Below are 25,869 nucleotides of genomic sequence, written 5' to 3'. Positions count from 1 at the left end.
GGCATAGTATGTTAGGATATAGTGTATTTTTAAATGTATATGTCTTAGTGCTTTGAATTATAGAAGTAATACTCACTACAAAAATTTAGACAATTCCAAAAAAACCCCAAAAGTAAAAATCCTTCCCCTTCTTTAAGTTCTGCTCCCTAGATAGAACCATTATTGATAGTTACTGTCTCAAAAGCTGTAATATTTTCCACATGAGGGTGCTGTTGTAGACATTTTTATTTTCTCATTTTATTCGCCCCCAGACTGACTGAGGTTTGAATAAGTATCCCCATTTATAGATTAGGAAACTGAGGAGGATAGTGATTTAAAAAAAAACAAAACATATCTTATCAAGCAGTATCTGAAGGGCTGCCGTATGGAACAGGGGGCAGGTGTGTTTGGGTTGCTCCAGAACACCACGCCCACGCCACGGGTGGGAGTTGTGGGGGGAGCTGGTGTCTGTTGAATGTGGTGAAGCACTTTCCGGTGAATCACTTAATCAGTGGGAGAGGCTGCCCTTGAGTGGAGTCGGTGAACCTCTTTCCCCGGCTGTTTAAGTCCCTGCTGGCTGCCATCTGTCAGAGATGCTGAAGAGGAATCCTCACCGGTGGGAGGATGGCCAAGGTGACCCACACAGTTCTTTTCCATCGCGTCTCCTTCTGTGATGCGTAACAAGGTCAGGCAGCCAAGTGAGCCTTATGTGTCCCTCGCTTGATGGCTCGAGCAGCCCTGCAAAGGAAGAAAGGCCCCCAGAACGTCACTGTGGGATGTTCAAATAGTTCTCCTACGTGCAGGGCTGAGCTAACGAAGCAGCGGTGCTATGAGGTGGTAGGATCCAACACCGGACAGTCAGGTGCAGGTTTGGCTTCCCCAGGGGGAGGAGCTGAAAAGAAATGGAAACTGGGACTCCCCTGGTGGTCCAATGGTTAAGAATCCACCTTGGAATGCAAGGGACATGGGTTCAATCCCTGGTCAGGGAACTAAGATCCCTCATGCCACAGAGCAACCAAGCCTAAGCGCCACGACGAAAGATCCCATATGACGCAGTGAAGATCCAACACAGCTATATAAACAAATTAAAAAAGGAAACAGAAACTGCCTTTTTGGTTTATGTGAGTCAGGGTCCGATCCCCTAGGTTGCGCTCAGGGGGCCAATGACCCTTTCTGTTTTAGAGCAGGTACATAATCACTTCAGGAGGTACGAGGTGGAATACCTACAGTTTGCCTTCCGTTGGATGAACAACCTGCTGATGCGGGAGCTTCCCCTGCGCTGCACCATCCGCCTGTGGGACACGTACCAGGTATGGGAAGACCTCCCCCCCAACAAACACACACGCCAGGCTGTCCCTGAGGCACCCGGCTCCCTGCCTGCTGCACCCGGCTCCCTGCCTGCCGCACCCGGCTCCCTGCCTGCCGCACCCGCTCGGAAGCCCTCCCCACCTCCTTTCTGCCTCTGTGTCTGCCTTGTCCTTGAGGGCAGGGCCTCAGTGCACCCAGCCATGGAGGGGGTGCTGCTCTGCTTGCCCCCCGCACAGAAGGATGGGTCTGAGAGGGCTGGAGCCAGCTTCTCATCAGGGCTTGGAGACCTAACTCTTTCTGGTTTTTTACCCCCTTCCCAGTCTGAACCAGAAGGGTTCTCCCACTTTCATCTCTACGTGTGTGCAGCTTTCTTGATCAAGTGGAGGAAAGAGATCCTGGATGAGGAGGACTTTCAGGTGAGAGGCCTGAGCTCAGCCTGTGCTGGGGATGAGGGTCAAAGTGGGCGTTATCCCGCTCGTGGGGCTGTGCAAGGAGAAGGTGCCCCAGCAGGTACCTGGCTGGGAAGAGCAAAGGTGAGGGGATGTTCAGAAGAGGGTGCCCCTCCCAGGTAGCAGGAAGCTCTGGGGGCCCAGAGTTCTTCAGTGTGAAAGGGTCTTAGCACCAGAAGGGCTGCAGAGCACCTGGGCAGGTCTAAGAGGCCTTCCTGTCATTCGCTGACAAGCATTTATTGAATGCCTGCAGTGGGCTCAGCGCCACTGAGGGAGTAAGACATATAGAAAGTAGAACAGAGAGCTCTATTCTTGTAGAGCTTAAGTTCTAGTTGGGGAGAGACATAGTAAACAAAACCAGTGTAAATTAAAAAGAATATTAGAGGATGATAAATTTTTTTTTAAGGTGGATACTTTTTTTTTTTTTTTAAAGGAAAAAAGGATTACTAGGTGGTAGGGAAGGGACAGGTTGCAGTTTCAAATAAAGTAGTCAGGATAGGCTCACTGAGAAGGTCACATGAGCAAAGGCTGGGAGAAGGTGAGGGAGCCACGTGGACATCTGGGGATCCGCGGGGAGAGCATCCAGGCAGCAGGAGCAGCCATGCAGAGGCAGTAAGGTTGCAGTGTGCCTGAGCTGTCTGTGGAACCATGATGGTGGTCAGTGTTACCTGGAGCAGAGTGGCCCAAGGAAAGAGTTAGAAAGAGGCCCGAGAAGTCACAGGGCACTCAGGTCATGGCCCCTTGTAGCCAGAGTCAGGACTTTGGCTTTTACTCCGAGTGGAAGAGGATCCAGGAGAGGGTCTTGTGCAGAAGAGGGGCATCATCTGACTTACAGTTTCAGGGGACCCCACTAGTGTGGACTTGAGGTAGGGCCAGCGGATGCTGGGGCCCACCCCGGAGGCTACACAAGGGTGGCCTGGCCCTGGATGGGGGAGTGGAGATGTGACAAGTGGCCAGGTCTTGGATGCACTTTGTAAGCAGAGCCAACAGGAATTTCTGAGAAATCAGATATAGAGTATACCAAAGGGATGAGTCAGGGTGATTCCACAGTTTGCAAGAAGGCTATAGGATGAACCGGTTTGTGGAGGAAGATCAGGAGTTCGTTTTGGGGCATGATGAATTTTAAACACCGTTAGACATCCAAATGGAGAGATAGAGTAGGGAGATAAATCCTGTGAGTCTGGGCTTGAAAGAGACAGGAATCCGGACTGGACATGTATGTTTAGGAGCCTCTGGCTAGATGGTCCTTGAAGCCGGGCCCCTGGATGAAATCCAAAGGAGGCGGGAGTGAACAGAGGAGACACGAGAGCCGGGCCTGAGCCCCGGCGCACCCCCCCCATGGGAGGTCAAGGAGGAGAGGTGGTCGGGCAAGGAGAGAGAGGGGGTGATCAGTGGGAGTGTAGTGTCCTGGAGCCCGAGGCAGGGATGCGAGGAAGACCGAAGAGGTGGTGGAAGCCCGCCAGCTGCTACGGGGGCCCAGGAGCGGGGGACGGGGCGTGGGGACTGAGGGGAGAGGCTGCAGGGCTCTGCCGTCTGCGGAGAGGAGGGCCAGGGGGCACTTGACAGTCATAATCTCTCGGGGTGGCGGCAGTGGGCTTTTGTTTTTCTGCTTTGTACGTTGCTGAACTGAGGGGTTTGGGGGTGTTTTTGTTTTAATGGGCATATATTCCTTTTAAAAATGCGAGGGGGCGGGGAAGCCAGAGAAGGTTGGGTATTTTTCTAAGTTCTAACTAATACGTGGGCGTTCTCAGGAACAGCAGCCTCTCCACGTGACCCCCAGGCAAGCCCACTCTGTAATTGGTGTTAGGTGGTTAAAGCACAAGAAACTTGCCCCGCAAATAGGTAGAAAGACAGGACCCGACTTGCCCAAGGAAGGGCTTTGGGAGAGAAAGGGAGGAGTGGGCCTCTGCGGGTAGGTGCCAGGGTGGCGGGCAAAGCGCTGAGCCTTTTGCCAGCTAGAAGCATGTGTGGCCGCCGGGATGAACGGGCTGGGCTGGGCACCCGCTGGGTGAGCTGTCAGCTTCAGTACTGTGGCTGAAGTGCCGCAGCTATGGGAGCCCGCAGTCTAATTTGGTTTATCATGAGCCAGACTCAGAGGGCCTTGTCACATGCGATAGAAGCACTTCCCAGATTAGCTCAGGGGGAGTGGAGGTGACTCCTGGAATGGTGCGTAGCAATTCACAGCATCGACAGTATAGGACCATAGTCTGAGACTTTAAAACTATGTTAGACATGGAGATGTTCTGTGCTGGGCAGCACATTCGATTATCTGATGGATCTGAGGCCTTTCTGCAGTAACCCACAGAATGACAATGGGCTTTTTGTTGACTCATTAACACCTCAGCTGGTCCTCCTCAGTAGAGGAATCTCCCCTCTTTCCTTGAGACAAAATGGAGTGGTGATTAAACAATAATCTGCAGAGTTCCCCGCAACTCCACAGATCTATAATTCTATGAATAATGAAAGAAGAAGGGCGCCTGGCTGTGCTTGGGTAGGCCAGTGGCGTCCCTTAGGAGACACAGTAAGGGCAGGAGAACATCGTGTGGTGTTGCGAGATATGGGCCCATGACCTCTGCAGAGAAAGACGGCCCACACTGCCCAAAGAAGAATCAGGTGAAGTAGCTGCAGAAATAAATGAGTTTGTGGCAGTTTCAGCAGACCAGGCATTTATCACCCTTAAAGAGCAGGGAAGGGGAGCCAGCTGTAAAGGGAGCCAGTGGAGCATATATCAGGGGAACCAGCGACCCCCACGCCTTTCTAAAGTTGGGGACTATGCAGAATAGTCCAGTGGTTAAGCCCAGTCTCTGGGACGTCTGCCTGGGGTCAAATCCTAGCTCTGCCATTTTTCTAGGTCTGCAACCTTCATCTGACTAACTTGGCCCTGTAAGTTTTCTTACCTGTAAAATGGGATGAGAGTACTTACCTTCTAGAGCTGTTAATGAGGATTATACAAATTGCTGCACTTGAAGCTGTCAGAATAGTATACTTAGCCTGTGGCCTTCAAAGCAGTGAGCTTATTAACCCTAATATTATTAGTTCCTGCAGTGTACTCTGAGTCTGGGAAGTGGTGAAATGAAGATAGCTTCAGGAACCCAAGTCTTTTAGTGACTTTTAACTTACCTGAGTAAACCCTGATAGGCTAATCCTGGGTAAGACCAAGCTGGATGACCAAATGGGGCTGGAGAGGAGGTGTTCAGAGGGTGCAGGGGCAAAGGGCGCCACTGGCCTACCCAGCCATGGTGAGCCCCCAGAGGGAAGGACACCCGCTTCTCCCTGGCCGAGCAGTAGTCTGGGGTCACGCTGCCTGGGGTGGAGGACTGAAAATGGACACAGGAGGACACTCCAAGAGGCTTCCTTGCAGAGACCTTTGAGCAAGGGAACCTCAGGCGTGTCCGTGCACAGGGGCCGTAGGGGCAGAACGGCCCGGTCCTCTGGGCTGTGGGCCGCTTGAAACTGGGGCTTCCGGCAGAGCTGGGCCAAGGCCCTTTCCTGGTAGAAGGGCCTTCAGCGATTCTGGCCCTCAGCCTGGGCTGGCTGAATAGAATAATGATGATAATGTCCAGTTGCATTTTATGAAATTGTCTATAGGTCACACAGTCAAGTATTGGCGGTTTAATAAGGTTCAATCTAATAATAGAGACTTCACAGCACTTTTAATGTAGCAGGCAGTATCCTGAGTGCTTCTCTGTGTTAGCTCATTGCAACCATCCCACAAGAAAAGTTGTAATAACTACCCCTATTTCACAAATGGGGAAACTGAGTCATGGTGAGTATGACTTCAGTGTGTGCCTAGTCACACCTGAGATGAAGTGACTAAGCCAAGGTCACCTGGGGGAGTCAAGTACGGGGTTGACTCTAATGGTGGAGACCCAGAAGCTGGGCTCTGGGCATGGACTGTGCGTCCTGCTGCTCCCTCAGGGCCTGGCCAGGGACCTCCTGGGCCACTGGAGCTGTTTACATCCTCCTCCCCCTCCTCCGTTATTATGGAGGTAGTGATTTCCTAGATACATTATTTAATGCAAGTCAGAGAGTAACCTAAAAATTCCCCTTGGGGAAAAGCAGCATCTCTGGGAGTCCAGGAGAGCACGGGACCCCACAGAGATGTCAGGGCAGGTGCCAACAAGGCCTCAGATGGCTCAGAAGTGATCTTCAGAAGCCCCGTGCAGGGAGCTCCAAGACTAATAACCAGAATTCCTTTAAATACATAAAAAGGGAACTGGCAGAGGAGTTGATGGGACCTGCTGATGACTCTTAAACCAGAGGAGCAGCTGGTCTCAATCCTTTGCTTTCATCTTATAGAAGAAAACCTTGGAGAGATTCCCACCCTGAAAGTGACTTTTGCAGGAGACAGGTCAGAGTTGTTAAATGAAATAGTGCTAAGCCCGTGAGCTGTTCCAGGCCTGGATACCCCAACTAAGAGTAAATAAACCAGGTTCGATGCACGATACTGGATGCTTGGGGCTGGTGCACTGGGACGACCCAGAGGGATGGTATGGGGAGGGAGGAGGGAGGAGGGTTCAGGATGGGGAACACATGTATACCTGTGGTGGATTCTTTTTGATATTTGGCAAAACTAATACAATTATGTAAAGTTTAAAAATAAAAAAAATAAAAAAAAAAGAGTAAATAAAGCCCTTGAACCAGATGGCATCCACCCATCACTTCTGTGGGAATTCAAGGGTGGGATTGTGGAACATTGCCCAAACATAGGCCCCACTTTCAGAGACATCCAATAAATTGCCAGTTTGAATCATCCCCAGAAAGTGCCCAGATTTTAGTACCCTGGCAACTAAAGATGTTCCCCCCAGAGCAGGCGGGTGTGAGAAAGGACACGATTCCTCGACATGGAAACAAAGCAAACATCGGAGCAGGACTTGACTTTCTCTAGGGGGAGTCTTGTACTAAACGTCCTATGGGGGGGGTCTTCTACTAAACGTCCTTTAGGCGGAGTCCTGTACTAAACGTCCGATAGGGGGAGTCTTGTACTAAATGTCCTAGGTACTTTTGACGCCGGGAAACCTATGAATAAGTGTGACGCTGAAAAAGTTTACATAACAAGGACATGTCTTTGGAAGTTTTTATTGAGACCAAGGGAATTGTTTCACTGGTTCTCAAAACAAGAGGGATTTGTTTCAGAACACTTACTTAGGGAGCCGCATGAGTGTGGGTGGCTGCAGCATTCCTAGGGACCTCGATACAGCAGTGCGGCCTCGGCAGAACCACAGCCTGCATCTGGCAGCCTCACCGATATGGCCACCCTCAGCTGCTACTGTGACCCAGATCCCAGCAGGGAGGATTTCCTGCGAATTAGGGATCCTACGGAGAAGGCAGTGGCACCCCACTCCAGTACTCTTGCCTGGAGAATCCCATGGACGGAGGAGCCTGGTGGGCTGCAGTCCATGGGGTTGCTACGAGTTGGACACGACTGAGCAACTTCACTTTCACTTTTCACTTTCATGCATTGGAGAAGGAGATGGCAACCCACTCCAGTGTTCTTGCCTGGAGAATCCCAGGGACAGAGGAGCCTGGTGGGCTGCAGTCTCTGGGGTCGCACAGAGTCAGACACGACTAAAGCGACTTGGCAGCAGCAGCAGGGATCCTAAGAAGTCATTAGATTTTTGTGCTAGAATTCTTAGAATGAGACTACTCCCAGAATTAGGTTTTCCCACTAGGAAATGTTCACTGCTTTGGCTTAGGAAGGTAAAAACGACACCCAGAAGATAAGGGAAAGGACTTCCTTGGTGGTCCAGTGGTAAAGATTCCACGCTTCCACTGCTGGAGGCATGGGTTTGATCCCTGGTTGGGGAAGATCCACATGCTACATGGTGTGGCCAAAAATAAAAGCTGCATCATGGGCCATCTCTGGAAAAGCTGCCCTTGAACTGACACACAATTGGAGCGCTGAAGACACTGGGACCAGAGTTACCATAGTGGTGATTCAGACCCTCAGGGATTTGGTCACATTGAAATTGCTGTTCCTGACGTTCATGGGGCTTGTAAAATGTTTGAAAAACTGGGAGTCAAGTGTGTAGAGAAACCTGATGATGGTAAAATGAAAGGCCTGGCATTTATTCACAATCCTGATGGCTTCTGGAATGAAATTTTGAATCCTAACAAAATGATAGCTGTTACTTCTGTAAGAATGCTGATTTGAGATTTCAGCAAAGGCATTGTGGAAGGTAAAACAGGAAACCCTGTGATTCAAGATATTCAGGTAACAGACGCATCCAGGACTGATGGATCCTTGTCCCAACTCAGATTATTCTTAAGTCCGTTTCCCTTTTCTGTTTGACCTGTTTTTCACCCAACTGTTCAGTCATCCTAGTTTTAAAGTAGCGCTTTGTCTTATGTCCTTGACAATAGTTGTATACTTTTTTAGGCAATAATTATAACAATTCCCTTCAGAGGCTGCATGTTGCTTCTGTCTCCTTACGAGCTTCAAGTCTACAAGTCTGCCTTTGAGTCACCATTTTCAGAAAAAGGAAAAAAAAAAGCACCTAATATGTTTTTGTCATGGTTACCTTCTGGGGTTTCAGTTCCTCAGATGTGGTTTTTCACAGTGAGAAGTAAAGAACCCTGAGCACGTGCACACACACAGAAAACTTGTGTGACTAGGAGAGTATTTTTCAGTTCAGATCAGTTGCTCAGTCGTGTCCGACTCTTTGTGACCCTGTGAATCGCAGCACTCCAGGCCTCCCTGTCCATCACCAATTCCCGGAGTTCACTCAGACTCATTTCCATCGAGTCGGTGATGCCATCCAGCCATCTCATCCTCTGTCGTCCCCTCCTTCTCCTGCCCCCAATCCCTCCCAGCATCAGAGTCTTTTCCAATGAGTCAACTCTTCACATGAGGTGGCCAAAGTACTGGAGTTTCAGCTTTAGCATCATTCCTTCCAAAGAAATCCCAGGGCTGATCTCCTTCAGAATGGACTGGTTGGATCTCCTTGCAGTCCAAGGGACTCTCAAGAGTCTTCTCCAGCACCACAGTTCAAAAGCATCAATTCTTCGGCACTCAGCTTTCTTCACAGTCCAACTCTCACATCCGTACATGACCACTGGAAAAACCATAGCCTTGACTAGATGGACCTTTGTTGGCAAAGTAATGTCTCTGCTTTTGAATATGCTATCTAGGTTGGTCATAACTTTCCTTCCAAGGAGTAAGCGTCTTTTATTTTCATGGCTGCAGTCACCATCTGCAGTGATTTTGGAGCCCAAAAAAATAAAGTCTGACACTGTTTCCCCATCTGTTTCCCATGAAGTGATGGGACCAGATGCCATGATCTTCGTTTTCTGAATGTTGAGCTTTAAGCCAACTTTTTCACTCTCCACTTTCACTTTCATCAAGAGGCTTTTGAGTTCCTCTTCACTTTCTGCCGTAAGGGTGGTGTCATCTGCATATCTGAGGTTATTGATATTTCTCCCGGCAATCTTGATTGCAGCTTGTGCTTCTTCCAGCCCAGCGTTTCTCATGATGTACTCTGCATAGAAGTTAAATAAGCAGGGTGACAATATACAGCCTTGACGTACTCCTTTTCCTATTTGGAACCAGTCAGTTGTTCCATGTCCAGTTCTAACCGTTGCTTCCTGACCTGCATATCCCAGGTTCAAATCCTAGCCCAGCACTACTCTGTGATCCTATGCAAGTTCCTTAACTCCTCACCCTTACTTTTTTCCGTATGTGAAGTGGGCATAAGAAGATGTGCCTCGTAGAGTTGATATGGGGCTTAAATGTGCTAGAGTACATGTGAAGACCCCCATTTGGTGAGTAGCAAGTGCTCAATAAATGGTAATTACCACCACGATGGTGATTATCCTTGATGGTCACCCTCTTGTTCTTCAATTCTTCCATCTGTTGAACATTCTCTAATGAGTTTCCCTGCCAAGGACTTTGCTTATTACCCGCTACCCCTTCTCCTTCGGCCCCCTTGTCTAATTGTTGTCTTCCCCCGACCCCCTCACACATGACTCATTCTTCCTCTTCTTTTTCCTTTGGAATCTGGATTCTCAATATTTTTCAGCCATTTCGAGCTTGTCTTCTCTGAGAGCCATTGCCTCTTCTCGTTCACTTGGAATCACTCTCAGCTGCTTGCCCCATAAGCTATCTTCTCACACCTGCAGTGTTTCACCTGACTGTGTATTAATGCTTAGTACTCCCATGAGCTGGCTTTGTAACACATATTCAGTTGTTTCCCACCTCACCAGTGTATCTTCTATATCCCCTTGATTGACGTACCTGATTTGTAATTGACAGCATCTTTTCCCACCCGTAATAATTCAGTTTCTACTTCTTTATCCCTGATTTGCCAAAGCATGGACAGGGTTCCCATTTTTACAGCGCTGTGTGTGGGAGGTGCAGTTCCTGGGTACGGCCACCAGGTGGCAGAATGGTTCCTCCCACCTAAGCCTCAACTGTTGGTGGGAGAGGTAGTAGGAAGCTGACATGTTCAAGGGTAGAATTATTTCAGGTTTCTAGCAAGGAAGGTTTCTAGCAAGACTAGAAAAACTGGAAATTACAGGTAGATTCTCTCCTAGGAAAAAATATTCTCTTCTAGACACATCAACTGTTGGTTGTTTTTGCTTATGAGTTTTTCAAGTGTATGTAACCATTATAGAATCTGCCTGCAGTGCGGGAGACCCAAGTTTGATCCTGGGGTCAGGAAGATCCCCTGGAGAAGGGCATGGATACCCACTCCATTGTTCTCACTTGGAGAATTCCATGGACAAAGCGTGGTGGGGTCCTCCTGGTGGAATCCACAGGGTCGCAAAGAGTCAGACATGACTGAGCGACTAACAGAAACCGTTATAGAAAAATTAGAAAATACCAATAAGAAAAAAGAAGGTACTTGAAATCTTACCATACTGATATATCTCCTTCCAGACATTTTGCCATGCACATTTATGTGAATAAATACATATTGTCTGTACGTAACCCTTAATGGAAATATTCCATATATTGGGTTGGCCATAAAGTTTGTTTGGATTTTCCTTCCTTTTTTTTTTAAGGTTTTTATTTATTTACTTATTTGACACATACACACCACTGTATTTCATTTATTCATTTTTGGCTATGCTGGGTCTTCGTTGCCACACTCGCGGCTCTAGTTGTGGAGAGCGGGGGCAGCTCTCTAGTTGCTGTGCGTAGGCTTCTGATTGTGGTGTCTTCTCTTGCTGCAGAGCGCAGGCTCTAGGCGCAGGGCTTCAGCAGTTGCAGCTCAGGGGCCCATCACTTGTGGCTCGCGGGTCCTAGAGCGTGCAGCCTTCAGTACTTGTGGCGTTCAGGTTTAGTTGGCTCCACAGCATGTGGAATCTCTTTCTGGAACAGGGATCAAACCCATGTCCCCGGCACTGGCAGGCAGATTCTCATCATCCACTGCACCACCAGGGAAGTCCTGTTCAGGTTTTTCATATGATGTTGTGAAATATGTTGTTTTTGTGACCTCTTTTTATCATTGGTACAAAATATAGTAGATGTTCCATAATGTCAGAATGCGTAGATGTGTATAATTTTTCCCATTTTTGTATTTTTCACACATTACATGAATACATGCTCATACAAAAACTGAAAGCCTTAATAACTTGAGTGCAAGGTATTCCATTTTACAGATTTATCTTTGTTTTTTGTTGTTTTTTTTTTTTGGTCACACTGTGCAGCTTGCTCTATCTGATCAGGTCTCTGATTAGGGATCGAACTGTGCACTCAACAGCTAAAGCATAAAGTCCTCACCACTGGACTGCCAGGGAATTCCCTTGACTTGTGGCTTTCAGTTTGATTCTCGGGCTTGGAAATCCAGGGACAGTGTTTACAATTAGCCAAGTTTGTTGAATGAGAGTATTAAGCCCTGGTAGAGATCCAGGGACATGAGCATTTTTTTCTGGATGAGTCTTAGGTACCTTTAAAGTGTTCATGCCCTTTGACACAGTAATTTCATTCCTAGGAATTTAGCCCAAGGAAATAATCTAAAATACGGCTTTATGCACAAGGCTGTTCATTATAATTTTATTATAGTGAAAAACCAGAAATGATTAAATGCTCAAAACAGGAAGATACTGAGTAAATTAGGATACTTCTGCATCATAGAAAATTCTTTGACCATTGAAAATGTCTAAAAGGAGTTTTTAATATTAGACGAAATGCTTATGTTAAGTGCTAAACAGTTTCAAAAGTATTTAGAGAAAATGTTTCATCTTTGTAAAAACGTGCAGAAAAAGGGCTTGAAGGAAATATGCCAAAATGTTTAAAAGTAGCTTCCTCTTGATTATGAAGTTAAGGGTGGTTTACTTTGTGCTCTATTACTTTCAACAGAGTAAACAAATGTCCAGGAAAATGTGTATTACTAGGGGGAAAATGTTCTGTAACATAAGTAATATACAAAGACTTTATTGTAATAATTGAAAATGAAGAGAAATATTATGAGAGAAAGCAAAAGTTCTCGAATCCCCAAAGGTAACCAGTGTTAACAGTTTCACCACCTAGCCTTTTAAAAATTTTACATACATACATGCATATACAAACATATAGTTGTGTTTTCTCTTTTACCTAAGTGGGATCATAACTTTTTCTGTAACTTGCTTAGTTTCGCCCCTAAAAATGTCTTTGATATCTTTGTACCTTGACACATGTAGTCCTGCTTCTTTTTATAGGTGGCTGCTTGTATTTCATAATTTGGACAGTTGTTTTCTCTAAGTTCCGGGTACTGACAGGCACCTCCTTCATGTCCTTTTCCCCATTTTTGAAGCAGTGGTGCGGTGCTGACCCTTGTACAGGAGTGCAAATGTTTCCCAAGAAGTACTAAGAAGTTAAGTTGCTGGATCAGTGACCATGTGTGCTTATTTTTTTCCCCTTTGTTTTTTTGTTCTGTTTTGTGGGAGAGGGGTATTGTTTGGGTGTTGTTTTTTTTTTTTTTTTGCCACACTGTGCAGCTTACAGGATCTTAGTTCCCCAACCAGGGCTGGAACCCAGGCCCTGGAAGTGTAAGCACTGAGTCTAACCACTGGGCTGCCAGGGAAGTCCCTGCATCTCTGGTTTTGACAGATGTGGCCTGAGTTTGTTAAGATGATATAAACTTGTCTCCTGAAACCAAGGCCAGAAAATAACAGTGGCTTAAAACAAAGTAGTTGTTTGCTTCTCTTCCATTAAGAGGCTGAGTGTAAGAGTCCAGAGCTAACATGGCTCCAGGGTGGCAAGGACTCGGATTTCTTCTCTCTTGTTGCTCTGCCATCTTCAACACACAGCTTTATTCTTAGGGTCTAAGAGGACTGCTTCAAACTCCTCTATTCATCACCATTTTCTAGGAAGGGGAGGAGTAGTTTAGGGCAGAACCCAGGAGTTACACTGCCCCCCCCCAGATTGGCCAGAACTTATCATACTGGCCATACACAGCAGTGATGTTCCCAAGTATCTCTGTGCCCAGCTAAACTTCTGTTACTAAAGGAAGAAATGTAAAAGATACGCAAGATCTCTTCACTAAGAACTATGAAACATTGCTAGAGGGCACGCATTGGCCAGTGGCAGGGTTACAGCATGTTGATGGGCCTTTGGCATCTTGTACATTACCTGTTTGCACCTGTTTTTTTTTTTTTTTTCCATTTAGTGGTTTTCCTTTTCTTCTTACTGATTTTTAGGTACTTCCTTTTTATTGTAAATGTTAACCTTTTGTCTTTTACAAGTGTTATCAATATTTTCCTGTAGTCAGTTTTCTTGTATTTTAGCCTTGTTTTTGTGCCTTGATATAATGAGGTTTCAAAACTGTATCAAATCTGTCAGTCTCTTTCTGGGTTTTGTCTTGCCACTGTTTCTTTTATAATCAGAAAAATAAGATCCAGTTCAGAAAGAGGCGGAGAAAGAACACAAAGTGGCAGCAGAGGCAAGGGCAACTAAATTATAGAGATAACCTAAGATTTCACATTCATTCTTTATTCTAATATCCTCTGTAATAGGCCATCTCTGTGGAGCTGATTGAGGGAGCTGGGCTTTGAGAACTCAATAGGATTTAGATAGGTAGAGGAGCAAAAGAGGAGGTGTTCCAAGCAAGAAGAACCACCTAAATTAAACCCTGGAGGCACAGGTAAATGTGGCTGAAGTGGACCTGGCTGGATGAGGCTCATACCTTGGGAGTAGTGGGAAATAAGCTGGATAGGTTGGTTGAGGACAGTCTTTGGGGAACAGAGCAGAGGATAAATACAGTGATTAACAAGCAAACATTGGGATTAGGAGAAAGACTGTCCAATGCAAAAAGGTTCGTAGCAGTCTTCCCCATGAAGGTTTTTTTTTTCTTCTTAAAGGAAATAAATGAAGTATCTAATAAAAGGGAACTGTTTTAGTAAATTAGAGTATAGCCACAGGATGGAGTACTAACATTGAGAATAATCATTTTTTGAAGGCTGTGCGTAAAAACACAAAAATTACAGTAAAAAAGGATGATTAAAAAGCATGTAAAATCATAATTATGATTACAGCTATTTAAGAAATGTGCATATGAAAAAAAGACAGGAATACTTTGAAATTAAGAGAGGTATATTTGGATGAGTGATTATTTTTCTCCTTTAAAGATGCTTATTTATTGTTGTCATCCTCTATTTATAATATTTCTGAAGAGGCAGGTGTTAGTGGATCAGAGACTCAGCAGAGGCTTTTCAAGGCTTCCTGAAGGAGAACTAGGGCCAAGGGCAGTGTGCCGCATGGGAGGAGGGAGGCCAGGCCCTGGGGATGTGTGACCCAGGAGGGGCTCCATTCCACGGCCTGCGGGTCCCTTGGTCAGTAGTCCCACAGTGATCAAATGATAAAAGTCCTTTCTTGCATTCCAGGGTCTCCTCATGCTGCTGCAAAACCTACCTACGATACACTGGGGCAACGAAGAGATTGGTCTGCTCCTCGCCGAGGCCTATAGACTCAAGTACATGTTCGCCGACGCCCCCAATCACTACCGCCGATAGGTGCTGTCTCCCCAGGGGGACCCAGACCGCCCCCCATCTCTGATGGCAATCTGATCACTGTGGCCACTGTGCGAGCCGTGGACTCTGGCCAGGAACCACTCCTGCTGTAAAAAGCTCACATCCGCCGCCCAGGTCTTAACTTTCTGGCGTGCCTGTCCACCACTCCATGTCTCTGGACGGGTCTCCTGGACCGCTATCAGTATTCCATGACACGTGGATGGGCTCAGCTCTGGGAGAGGACAGAAAAGGAGGTACAGGGTTGTCTGCCCCTTTAAGAGAAACCAGAGGGAAGAAGGGGAAGGCTCAGGGTCTCAACTCACATTGCCCTACGTGGACTGGCTGTCTCTTGCCTCCCAGCCCCAACTGACACCGTTGCTTTTTTTGTGACATAGTTTGATTTGATCATAGGTCAAAAATGCCTTATGTTTGCAAAAGACTCCTGTCCCCTCCCCTCTACCCCTAACTCCTAGCCCTTCCCCTTCTGCCCAAGTCTGAGCCAGTGAGGGGCAACTTCCTAGGAGCTTTGTTCTCAGTCAGAGGAGGCACTGATGCTTATAACTCTGGGGAGAGACCGACACCCAAGGGCTAGGAATTTTATTTTTCCTTTTCTCACACAGATGTCTGTACATGTGCCGGCGTCTGTGTGTGTATGTGGGTGTACACACCCATCAGCATTTAGTTACACGTCCGAATGTCCAAATGTGTCTGGACCAGCCCCGTCAAACAGCCATCTGGGAAGGGCCCCAGTGACCAAGTATACACGCATCCCTTAAGAAGGATCAGGTCAGGGGAGGGAAAAGGGGCTTATCACCTCTCCGAACCCCCCAACTTTTTCCATGATGACCCACTCCAAGATATTATTATGTGTAAATTGTGTTATTATGTATATGGGTAAAGATGTATAAATATGTCTTCTTTGTAGCAGATATGATTTTTATATTTATAACGTGCATCAACATGTGAAAGCAATCTAGGTCACTAGCACAGATGAAGTTGCCAGGCAGGTGGCACCTCCAGGTTGGTTCCTAGGCGCACCTCCTGTGAGGGAAGTGAACGGAGTTGGCCAGAGTGAGCACAGCCGACAGCTGGAGCTGCTCTGATGAGCATCAGTGTCTCCGAGTTTTTCCTCCCCGCCTCCCGCCCCCCAGGCCCAGGCCCCCGTGGCGCATTTGCCCTGTTCCTTCCCCGTCTTCAGCAGTCAGAGCTCCCCTCTCTTCACCGCAGCTGCTCCCCCGGCCCCCAGGGACAGGGCTGCAGAGGCAGAAGCCCCTCTGCAGGTTTCTGGCCCCCTGCCTTTCCCCTGGAATTGGGGGAGGGCTTTGGTTTTCACGTTTTTTACAAGGCAGCATGGTATTCAAGATAAGCTGTGACTGACTGTCAGTGCCAAGGGAGAGGGGTTTCCTGTGTGTTCCTGGGCCCTGGGGCTCTTCCCAGAGAGAGGCATTTGTTGTCCCCTCCACTGTCACCATCACGCCCCACGCAGCTCACCAGACGGCTGACCTGTGTTGGATGCTGGGTGTTCAGCAGCGAAGAGGTGGAGGGGGAGGCGGCAGGCAGCCGGCACCCTCTGGGGAAGCCGGGCTCTGTCCCCTGTCGGGGAGGCCCTGAGTCTCCCAGTGGCGCCCACGGCGCCGGCATCTTACATTTCTCACCGGGAGCCGTTTCTCAGGCATTCTTTCCAGCCCTCTCCTGCTCCCTGTCCGTGTGCCTCAGTAGCCTCCTTCACAGAGTGAGAGGGCTGTGGTCCTCCCTCGACCGGACTAATTAAAGAAAGACACTTGTGTTCCCAAGTGGTGGTTTTATTTTTTTAGTTTTTATGTTTGTATGGGAAATTGTGGATAAAGTGAAAGAACTGTAAATAAATAGTGTATTTCCTCCTCCACTGCTGATTTTTCTGCCATGGATTTGCGTAACCCCGAACCTAAAGTCTCCTTTTCTCGGGCTGTTCGTGCTGATGCCTGTAAGCATGGGGGACGAGCTTTCTGTAGGGCAGGCACAGGATCAACAGGAGGACGGAAGGCAGCCTCAGAGAATGTTGGTAAACACTTGCGAGCACCTCCTCTGTGCAGATACTGTGGACACAAACAAGTCACGTGATTCGTGATTCTTCATTGCTCATGTGTATAGGGCACCTTGCCGTGTGCAAAGCACTGTGAAAAGCACTTGAGGTTTATTTCATTTATGCAAAAAGGAGTATATAGTCTAATGGAGGTTAGAAAATGGATGGGAAGTTCAGCACTAGATGAAAGCCTGGAGACATCTAGTTCAACACCCTCATTGTTCACAGAGGAAAACCCACCCAGGCCAAGGCCAAGGCCAAGGAGGGGTCATCAAGAGCAAGAAGTAGAGGACAGGCCTTCCACAGCCTGGCCCTTCACTTAGGTTTTGGTTTGGGGTCATTTTGTTTCGGTTGGGTTTTTTTGAGGTTTTGGTGGTGGTAGTTAGTTTTTCTCTTGGTAACCTTACTGTGAAATGTCTTAAGAAAGGCAGCTGACTGCATTTTTCTTCTACAAAGAATGGACTGGAATGGTAATTTCTCCACCAAGAACATCTCCCTAAGATTCGTTGGAGAGTGTTTCTTGGTTTCAGTCATTAGGAGCTATATTAGGATCAAATTCAGCTACACGTAACAGAAACCAAAAACAACAGCTGGGTTCACACAGCATGGGGATTTACTTCTCGCTACCATGAGTGTCCAAAAGAAGGCAACTCAGGGCTGGTATGATGAGTCTGTTTCACAAAGTCTTTAGGAACCTGGACTCCTCCAGGTCTTCTTGGCCAAGGTGGTAGCTCGCACTCCAGCTACTACATCCATTTTCCAAGCAACAAGATGGATTAAAGAAAGGAGACAAGAAAAAGTGCAGGGAAATGTGTGAGCAGTATTTTATATAAGGTTCCTGAAGGCCACACCGTAATACCTCCTCTTGCAACTCACAGGCTAGGACTTAGTCCTGAGGTTGGGGGATTAGTCTATTCCAGGACACTGTATGCCTGGCTCAGAATCAGGATTCGAAACCATGGAGGAAGGGAAGAACAGATGGCATTATTTACAATAAGAACTTGTGAAAATGGAGACCAGACTTTCTGATAAGCATATGGGTATAGGGGATGGATCTGACTGAATCTCAAGTGATTGTTCATGCTCAGACTTAGAATTTAACTTTTTTCATAAAATGTGGACAGTATTTCTATATATTATTTGGACTGAGGTCATTCATTGTTCCTGAGGCTGGTAGAGAAAATAACTGACCTAGACTTGGCTTCATTCAAAAATTCTGTTTTTCATTGATATAGAAAGTTAAGCATTTTCTGAAATATGTTTAATCATGGTTAGGAAATTGGTGAAAACTTTTCAGACGAATCTTGGCATACTCTGACCTGCAGTTTATCTGTTCTTTCTGCAATCAGAACCTCTACCGTTCCACTTAACCAGGCCCTATTTCTGTTTTTATTCATCCATGAGGGGAGGAAAGTGGCACAGATTCCTCAGCTAGTCACCTTGTTGCTCCTAGAGGCGTGAATCTCATGTTGAGAGTTTGGCTTGTCTTGGATTGGACTTTGCACGTCAGATACAGCTTTGTAAAGCTTCAAGGATTGGAGTCAGAACCTAAGGCCCAGTAACTGAGCCCTTCATACCTCTCCTCAGGACTTCCAGTTCTCCCTTCCTGGTTGGAGATCATTTGAAAGCTGCTGCAGACGCCAAGAAGTCAATTTATTAGACTCACGATGAAAAAGGTGAGTTTCACACAGGATCAGAGAACATCCAGCATGTTGTAAGTGACCACACTCTTCCGAGCCTGTGCCAACTTGCCAGGATAGCTGCAGCTAGAGCCTATCAGAGCATCTCCTTATTTTGGCAAAGGCTGAATTAGAATTCTTAGAAGCAAGGAGAATCCATGTTGATTTTGATTCAGCAGGTGATCTGTGAGCTGTGGCTTCTGAGTGATGAATGTGAAAGTCCCCTCTTGAACTGATAGCTGGAGGTGGGGAATCTGGAAGCCAGACCCCGAGACCCCGCTACTTGCTCTGAGGATACCAAGCCTGTCTCTATAATGACCTTAACACACCTGTCCTACCCCACCCAGCTGTCCGAGAGAGGAGAACCCAGACCTTCTTTTCAAGCCACTGGTCTCCATCCTTCTCCATCCCTTTAACCTGTATTTAATGTGGGATTCTTAGAGACAGGATATAGCTGGGCCTTGATCTCCAGTGCACTCTGAAAGTCTCTTAATTTGATGCATTTGGGCCATTTACAAATGATATCGATGCGGTTGGCTTTAAGATCTATCATTTTATTGTTTTCTGTTTGTTCTCTTTGTTTTTTGTTTCTGTCTCTCCCCTTTCCTGCCACTTTTGGGTTATTTGAATATTTTTTAGTATTTCACTGTAATATGTCTATTCACTTTTGGTTATAACTCTGTTTTTTAAGACATTGCACTCAGGATTATAATACACAAATCTAACTCCCTACAGTTAATATTTTATCACTTCGAGTAAAATGTAGATGCCTCTCAACCATATATTCTTCCCCTTTTATGTAAGAGTTGTTATGTAAATTATGTCAGGATACATTGAAAACCTTACCAGACACTGTTACAATTTTTGCTTTTAATAGTTACACATATTTTAAAGAACTTAAGAGGAGACATTTACATTTATGTTCTTCCTTGATTGCTTCTGTTTCAAGTTTCCCTCTGCTATTATTTCCCTTCAGCCTGAAAAACTCCCTTGAGCACTTCTCTTAGAGGAAGTGTGTAGTCCTCTTAGTTTTCCTTCATCTGAAAATTGACTTTATTTTGCTTTCATTCCTGAATTTGTTCTCTCTAGATATAGTTATTTTCTTTTCAGCATTTTAACAATGTCCCACTGTCTTCTCACTTCCACGGTTTCTGATGAGAGATCCATAGCAATTGAAATCATTGTTCTATATCTAAATAACTTTTTATCAGACTGTTTTTTTTTTTTTTAAATTGTAGTAAAAGGTGCATACACATATTATAAAATTTGCCATCTTAATCATTTCCGGGGAATGAGCTGGCAGTCTAGCAGTTAAAACTGCCAGGACCCAGGTTCAATCCCTGGTCAGGGAACTAAGATCCTACAAACCACACAGCATGGCTATATATATATAGTATTGTTGTTGTTTAGTCACTAAGTCTTGTCTAACTCTTTGCAACCCCATGGACTGTAACCCACTAGGCTCCTCTGCCCATGGGATTTCCCAGGCAAGAACACTGGAGTGGGTTGCCATTTCCTTCTCTAGGGGTGTGTGTGTATGTATGTGTGTGTATTGTAGTGTTAAGTACATTCACACTGTTGTACAATCATCACCACCATCCATCTCCAGAACACTTTTCATCGTGACCTGAAACTTATTAATAGCTCCATATTTCCCTCTCTGCCCAGCCCCTAGAAACCACCATTCTACTTTCTGTCTCTATGAATTTGACCACTTTAGGTGCATCATATAAGTAGAATCATACGGTACTTGTCTCTTTGTGACTGGCTTATTTCACTTAACATAAGGTCCTCAAGGTTCATTCATGTTGTAGCATATGTTGCTGCTGCTGCTGCTGCTACTAAGCCACTTCAGTTGTATCCGACTCTGTGAGACCCCATAGATGGCAGCCCACCAGGCTCCCCCGTGTCTGGGATTCTCCAGGCAAGAACACAGGAGTGGGTTGCCATTTCCTTCTCCAGTGCATGGAAGTGAAAAGTGAAAGTGAAGTCGCTCAGGCATGTCTGAATCTTAGTGACCCCATGGACTGCAGCCCACCAGGCTCCTCCGTCCATGGGATTTTCCAGGCAAGAGTACTGGAGTGAGGTGCCATTGCCTTCTCCGAGCATATGTTAGACTTCCCTTTTTAAGGCTGAGTAGTCCATTATATGCATATATTTTGTTTTTCCATTCATCACCAGTTGGCTTCCTTTTTTGTGTGTGTGGCTATTGTGAATATTCTGCTATGAATATGAGTATATAAATATCTCTTTGATACCCTGCTTTCAATTATTTGGGGTATATACCCAGAAGTAGAATTGACAGATCATATAGTAATTCTGTTTTTAATTATCTGAGGAACCACCATATTGTTTTGTTTCTGAGAGTGCTTTTAAGATATTTTTTCTTTCCTTTGGGTTTAATTATGTGTCTGACTGGGTCATTTTGTTTCTTTGGTTTTTGGAGGGTTTATTTGTTTGGTTGGCATTTATCCTGTTTGGGATTCACTGAATTTCTTGAATCTGTACTTTTTTTTTTTTTTTTTTTCTAATTTTTGCCACACCATATAGCATGCAAGATCTTAGTTCCCTGACCAGGGATTGAACCTGTGCCCCCTGTAGTGGAAGCACAGAGTCTTAACCACTGGACCTCCAAGGAAGTCCCAAGAATCTGTAATCTTGTCTTTCACCAAAATTGAGAATCTTTCAGCTACATCTTCAATTTTTTTTTTTCCTGCACCAATCTCTTACTCATCCCCTGGGATTCTAAAAAATGTTGGACCCACAGTCCCTAACGCTCTTATTCATTCAGTTCAGTTCAGTTCAGTTGCTCAGTTGTGTCCGACTCTGCGACCCCATGAATCGCAGCACACCAGGCCTCCCTCTTAATCTTTTTTTCCGCCTTTCTGTTCTTCAGACTGGATAGTTTCTCTTCTTCAAGTTCATTGACTCCTCTTATGTCACCTCCATTCTGCTATTACACCTATACAGTGAATATTAATTTCAGATATTGTGGTTTTGGGTTCTAAAACCCAAATTCATGAACCCAATTCATTTCATAATTCATTTCATTTCATAATTCAATTCATTTCTTAATTTTTTTTTATGTTGAGCAATGTTGGATTGTATCCTGGACATTTTGAGTACCGTGTATGAGACTCTCTTATTGTCATTAGTCACTAAGTCGTGTCCAATTCCTTGCCCGCCAGACTCTTTGTCCATGGGATTTCCCAGGCAAGAATACTGAAGTGGTTGCCATTTCCTTCTCCAGGGGATCTTCCCAACCCAGAGACTGAACCCACGTCTCCTGCATTGCAGGCGGATTCTTTACTGCTGATCTACTGAATGAGACTCTGGGTCTTATTAAAAATCCAGCTCTCCTCCTGTTTTGTTCTTTATTGTTTTTGGCTGCACTGCGAGGCTTTTGAAATCTTAGTTCTCAGACCAGGGATTAAACCTGGTGAAAAATGCAGAGTCCTAATCACTGGACCACAAGGGAGTTCCATCCTCCTGTTTTTATAAGTAAAGTTTTGTTGGAACACAACCCTGCCTGTTTGTTTACATTACCTATGGCTGCTTTGGCATAGCAACAGCAGAGTTGAGTAGTTGCGATAGACTGTATGATTCACAAAGCCTAAACTATGTAATATCTGTCCCTTTATGGAAACCGTGTGCTGACCCCTGCTCTGGAAAACGTTGATTTGGTTTTGTTTTAGCAGGCAATCAATCCAGGTAGGTTCAAACTGCAAGTTCTGTCTCTGTTTCTGTGGGCTGTCGTTCCAGTGTCATTTCAGTTTTTCAGAAGCTTTGCTCGGCTGTTTAGGATTTCTTCTGATGATGCAAAAGTTGTGCCAGTTCACACACAGAATTAGGGGAGCCCCCTTCTCTAGCCGGCCCCTCTCTGGGACTCTCCCTGTCCTCTTCGGCTCACCAAGGCTTCGTTTCCCAGTCAGTTAACCAGAAGGACAGTGTTTCTCTGTAAATGTCAGCTGCCCATACTGCTGCCACCGCTGCTGCAGAATTGAGGGCTGCCCTTGGGGCTGGTCCAGGAGAGAGAGAAAAAAGTTTTAATGAGAATTCTGACTTGGAACGACCCTTTTCCCAAGTCTGGTCAGAGAGACAGGGTTTGTGAAAGAAATACGTATTTGGTCTCTGCCTCCGGTTCCTGCCACAGAGCTTCTAAGTCATTTAATTTTTTGAGAGATAGGGGTGCGTATAGTCAAGGCTATGGTTTTTCCACTAGTCGTTTATGGATGTGAGAGTTGGACCATAAAGAAGACTGAACCCAAAGAATTGATGCTTTCAAACTGTGTTGCTGGAGAAGACTCTTGAGAGTCCCTTAGACAGCAAGAAGATCAAACCAGTCAATCCTAAAGGAAATCAACCCTGAATATTCATTGGAAGGACTGATGCTGAAGCTGAATCTCCAATACTTTGGCTACCTGATGAGCTGACTCATTGGAAAATACCCTGATGCTGGGAAAGATTGAAGGCAAAAGGAGAAGGGGATGACAGAGGATGAGATGGTTATTGGATAGCATCACTGACTCAATGGACGTGAATTTGAGCAAACTCTGTGAGATAGTAGAGGACTGAGGAGTCTAGAAGGCTATAGTCCATTGGGTCTCAATGAATCAGACATGACTTAGCAACCCAAAAACAACAAGGGGTGTTAGGATTATCTTTTTTCCTGACATTTGATCTTGACCTCCTAGTTTCTGATGCAGATCTCCTAAATCCCTTGGGATTTCCTGAGTGGTAAGAGCATCTTTTGTTCTAATGAGGTGACTCTTGGTGGGCTTCGGAATAGATTCAGGATGGGGGCCTGGTCACAAGAAAGGTTATATCATGGTTAGAAGCTTGGAAACTTTCAGCCTCACCACCCATCCTCTGGGGAAGAGAAGAAGATTGGGGATTGAATTAATGGTCAATTATGATGGCTCAGAGGTTAAAGCAACCGCCTGCAATGTGGGAGACCTGGGTTCGATCCCTGGTCAGGAAGATCCCCTGGAGAAGGCAATGGCAACCCACTCCAGTATTCTTGCCTGGAAAATCCCATGGACAGAGGAGCCTGGTAGGCTGCAGTCCATGGGGTTACAAACAGCCAGACACTACTGAGCGACTTCACTTTCACTTTCACTATGCCTGTGTGATAAAGCCTTCATAAAAAATCCTTACCAAAGAGGATCAGAGAAATCCCAGTTGAACACATCCATGTGCTGGTAGAGTGGTGCTCCCCAACTTCACAGGAACAGAAATTGCTCCATTCAGCTCCCTTCTTTCCAGACTTCCATTTATGTACCTCTTCATCTGGCTGTTACTTTATAATAAACCAGTAAAGGTAAGTAAGTGTTTCCTTGAGTTCTGTTTTCTTGAATTTCTGATATAGCAAATTATCAAACCTGAGGAAGAGGTGGGTTATGGGAACCCCTGATTGGTAGCTAGTTATTCAGAAGTAAAGATGGTATCCTGAGACGTGTGACTGGCATCTGAAATGGACAACCTTGTGGGAATAAGCTCTGAATCTTTGAGGTCTGCATTAACTCCAGGTAGTTAGTGTCAGAACTGAACTGCAGGACACCCAGTTGGTGTCTGGACAGTTAAGAGAAATGGTTGGTGTGGAAAAAAAACCCACACACGTCTGGTGTCAGAAGTAAAGCTGTGAGAAGAGTAGAAGACACAAGAGTTGTTTTCTTGTAGGTTTCTCTTGAAGTTTTTGCTGACTCTGCTACTGTTAACTCCCCTATAGAGGGCCTACTCTCTGGTCCAAGCTGTGAAAGAAAAAAGGAAAAAAATTTTGAGACACCCAATACAGACAGCTTCTCCAAGCTCCCTGATTTGCTTGCTTGTTTACTTTGCACAGTTATCAGGTAGTTGTACTTTGTCCAGAATATTTAGTTGTAACTGTTGGCAGAGAGACTACAGTGGGCTTATTCCATCTTGTCCAGAACCAAAAACCCTTCCAACCTTCAGTGAAAAAAAAAAAACACACCGACAACACATTTTACCTTAAGACCCATATAGATACATACACAAATATGAGCAACATCTCACAAACAGCACCTGCCCTCACTATTTGTGATGGCCTCTGACCTGTTCTATTGTATTCCATTTTTCAAAAATAGTGGTCAAGAGTCTTTGTTGTTTAGTCACCTAGTCCGGTCCGACTCTTTGAAACCCCATGGACTGCAGCACACCAGGCCTCCCTGTCTCTCACCATCTCCTGAAGTTTGCCCAAGTTCATGTCCATTCATGTGATGCCATCCAGCCATCTCATCCTCTGATGCCCTTTTCTCCTTCTGCCCTCAATCTTTCCCAGCCTCAAGGACTTTTCCAGTGAGTCAGCTGTTCACATCAGATGACCAAAATACTGGAACTTCAGCATCAGTCCTTCCAATGAGTATCCAGAGTTGATTTCCCTCAAGATTGACTGGTTTGATCTTGCTGTCCAAGGGACAGGAGTCTTCTCCAGCACCACAGTTCAAAGGCATGAGTTCTTTGGCGCTCTGCCTTCTTTGCGGTCCAGCTCTCACAGCCACACATGACCACTGGGAAGACCACAGCCTTGACTGTATGGATCTTTGTCGGCAGACTAATGTCTTTACTTTTCAACACACTGTCTAGGTTTGTCATCGCTTTCCTGCCAAGCAATCATCTTCTGATTTCATGGCTGCAGTCACCATCCACAGTGATTTTAGAGTCCAAAAAGAGGAAATCTGTCACTATGTCCATCTTTCCCCCCTATACTTGCCATGAAGTAATGGGGCTGGATGCCATGATCTTTAGTTTTTTTTAATACTTAGTTTTAAAAGATTCATTACTGAGTGTTAACCTGTTTGAAAAACACAACTCCAAATATTATGGAAATAGAGAAGGCTGCTACTAGCTGTGATAAGTGTCACCACATTTCAATAAGTCCTGAATAATAAATGCTAGAGCTGATAGTGCAATAAATTTATGAGTCCAAAACCGTGATGAAAATTGCATTATTACCTTGGTTTGTAGAACTCAAGCTTCTGCAAATGATGAACAGCCCCACTCTCACCCCTTTCCTCAACCCTGGGCAAAGGTGCACTAAGTTACGAGTCTTGGTGATTTTTGTAGTCCCAGAGTAGCCAACTTACAGTGATCTGATTCAACGGTAAGTCACCCCAGGCCTGATTTTATATTAGATGCTTGATACCATGTATTACTTCCAAAAATAAACAGTCTGAAGCCAACTCTGCAATGAGAGGAAAACAAGGCAGTAATTATTGATACCTGATTCTCACTGCCTTCTTTCCTTCTCTCTTTCCTACCTCCATGCTCCCCTTTAATAGAATCAGATGGGTAATAAATATTTGAACCAGGTTGTAGATGCTTAAAGAAACAGCCAGGGCCCAAACAAAAAAGGAAGAAGTTCGTTTCCTACAGTACTAATTTCAAGTACCTCCAAATCATCCACCCTAATTACTGATTACAGATAACTGCAGAATATAATAAA

The 25,869-nt window shown here is 45.6% G+C and overlaps 1 protein-coding gene across 6 annotated transcripts in view; it reads left to right on the top strand.

Moving 5' to 3' along the window:
* The window catches only part of TBC1D22B (TBC1 domain family member 22B), a 76,999-nt gene extending 55,064 nt beyond the window's left edge, over positions 1-21,935 (top strand). For 2 of the 6 annotated variants that reach the window (XM_055571545.1, XM_055571541.1), the window contains exons 11-13: positions 1,162-1,289; positions 1,608-1,703; positions 14,541-16,551. In XM_055571545.1, coding sequence (XP_055427520.1) covers positions 1,162-1,289; positions 1,608-1,703; positions 14,541-14,669 — 353 coding nt within the window. In that variant the 3' untranslated portion in view covers positions 14,670-16,551. Of the gene's footprint in view, positions 1-1,161; positions 1,290-1,607; positions 1,704-14,540; positions 16,552-18,315; positions 18,405-21,657 lie in introns of those variants that run through there. The other 4 variants (XR_008711606.1, XM_055571540.1, XM_055571544.1 and 1 more) reach the window with 4 other exon arrangements.
* Positions 21,936-25,869: the final 3,934 nt, after the last annotated feature.

This window comes from Bubalus kerabau, chromosome 3, assembly GCF_029407905.1.
Source record: "Bubalus kerabau isolate K-KA32 ecotype Philippines breed swamp buffalo chromosome 3, PCC_UOA_SB_1v2, whole genome shotgun sequence".
Taxonomy (NCBI): domain Eukaryota; kingdom Metazoa; phylum Chordata; class Mammalia; order Artiodactyla; family Bovidae; genus Bubalus; species Bubalus kerabau.
The sequence above is the reverse complement of the archived record's forward strand: the minus strand, read 5'-3'. Positions and strand labels throughout refer to the sequence as shown.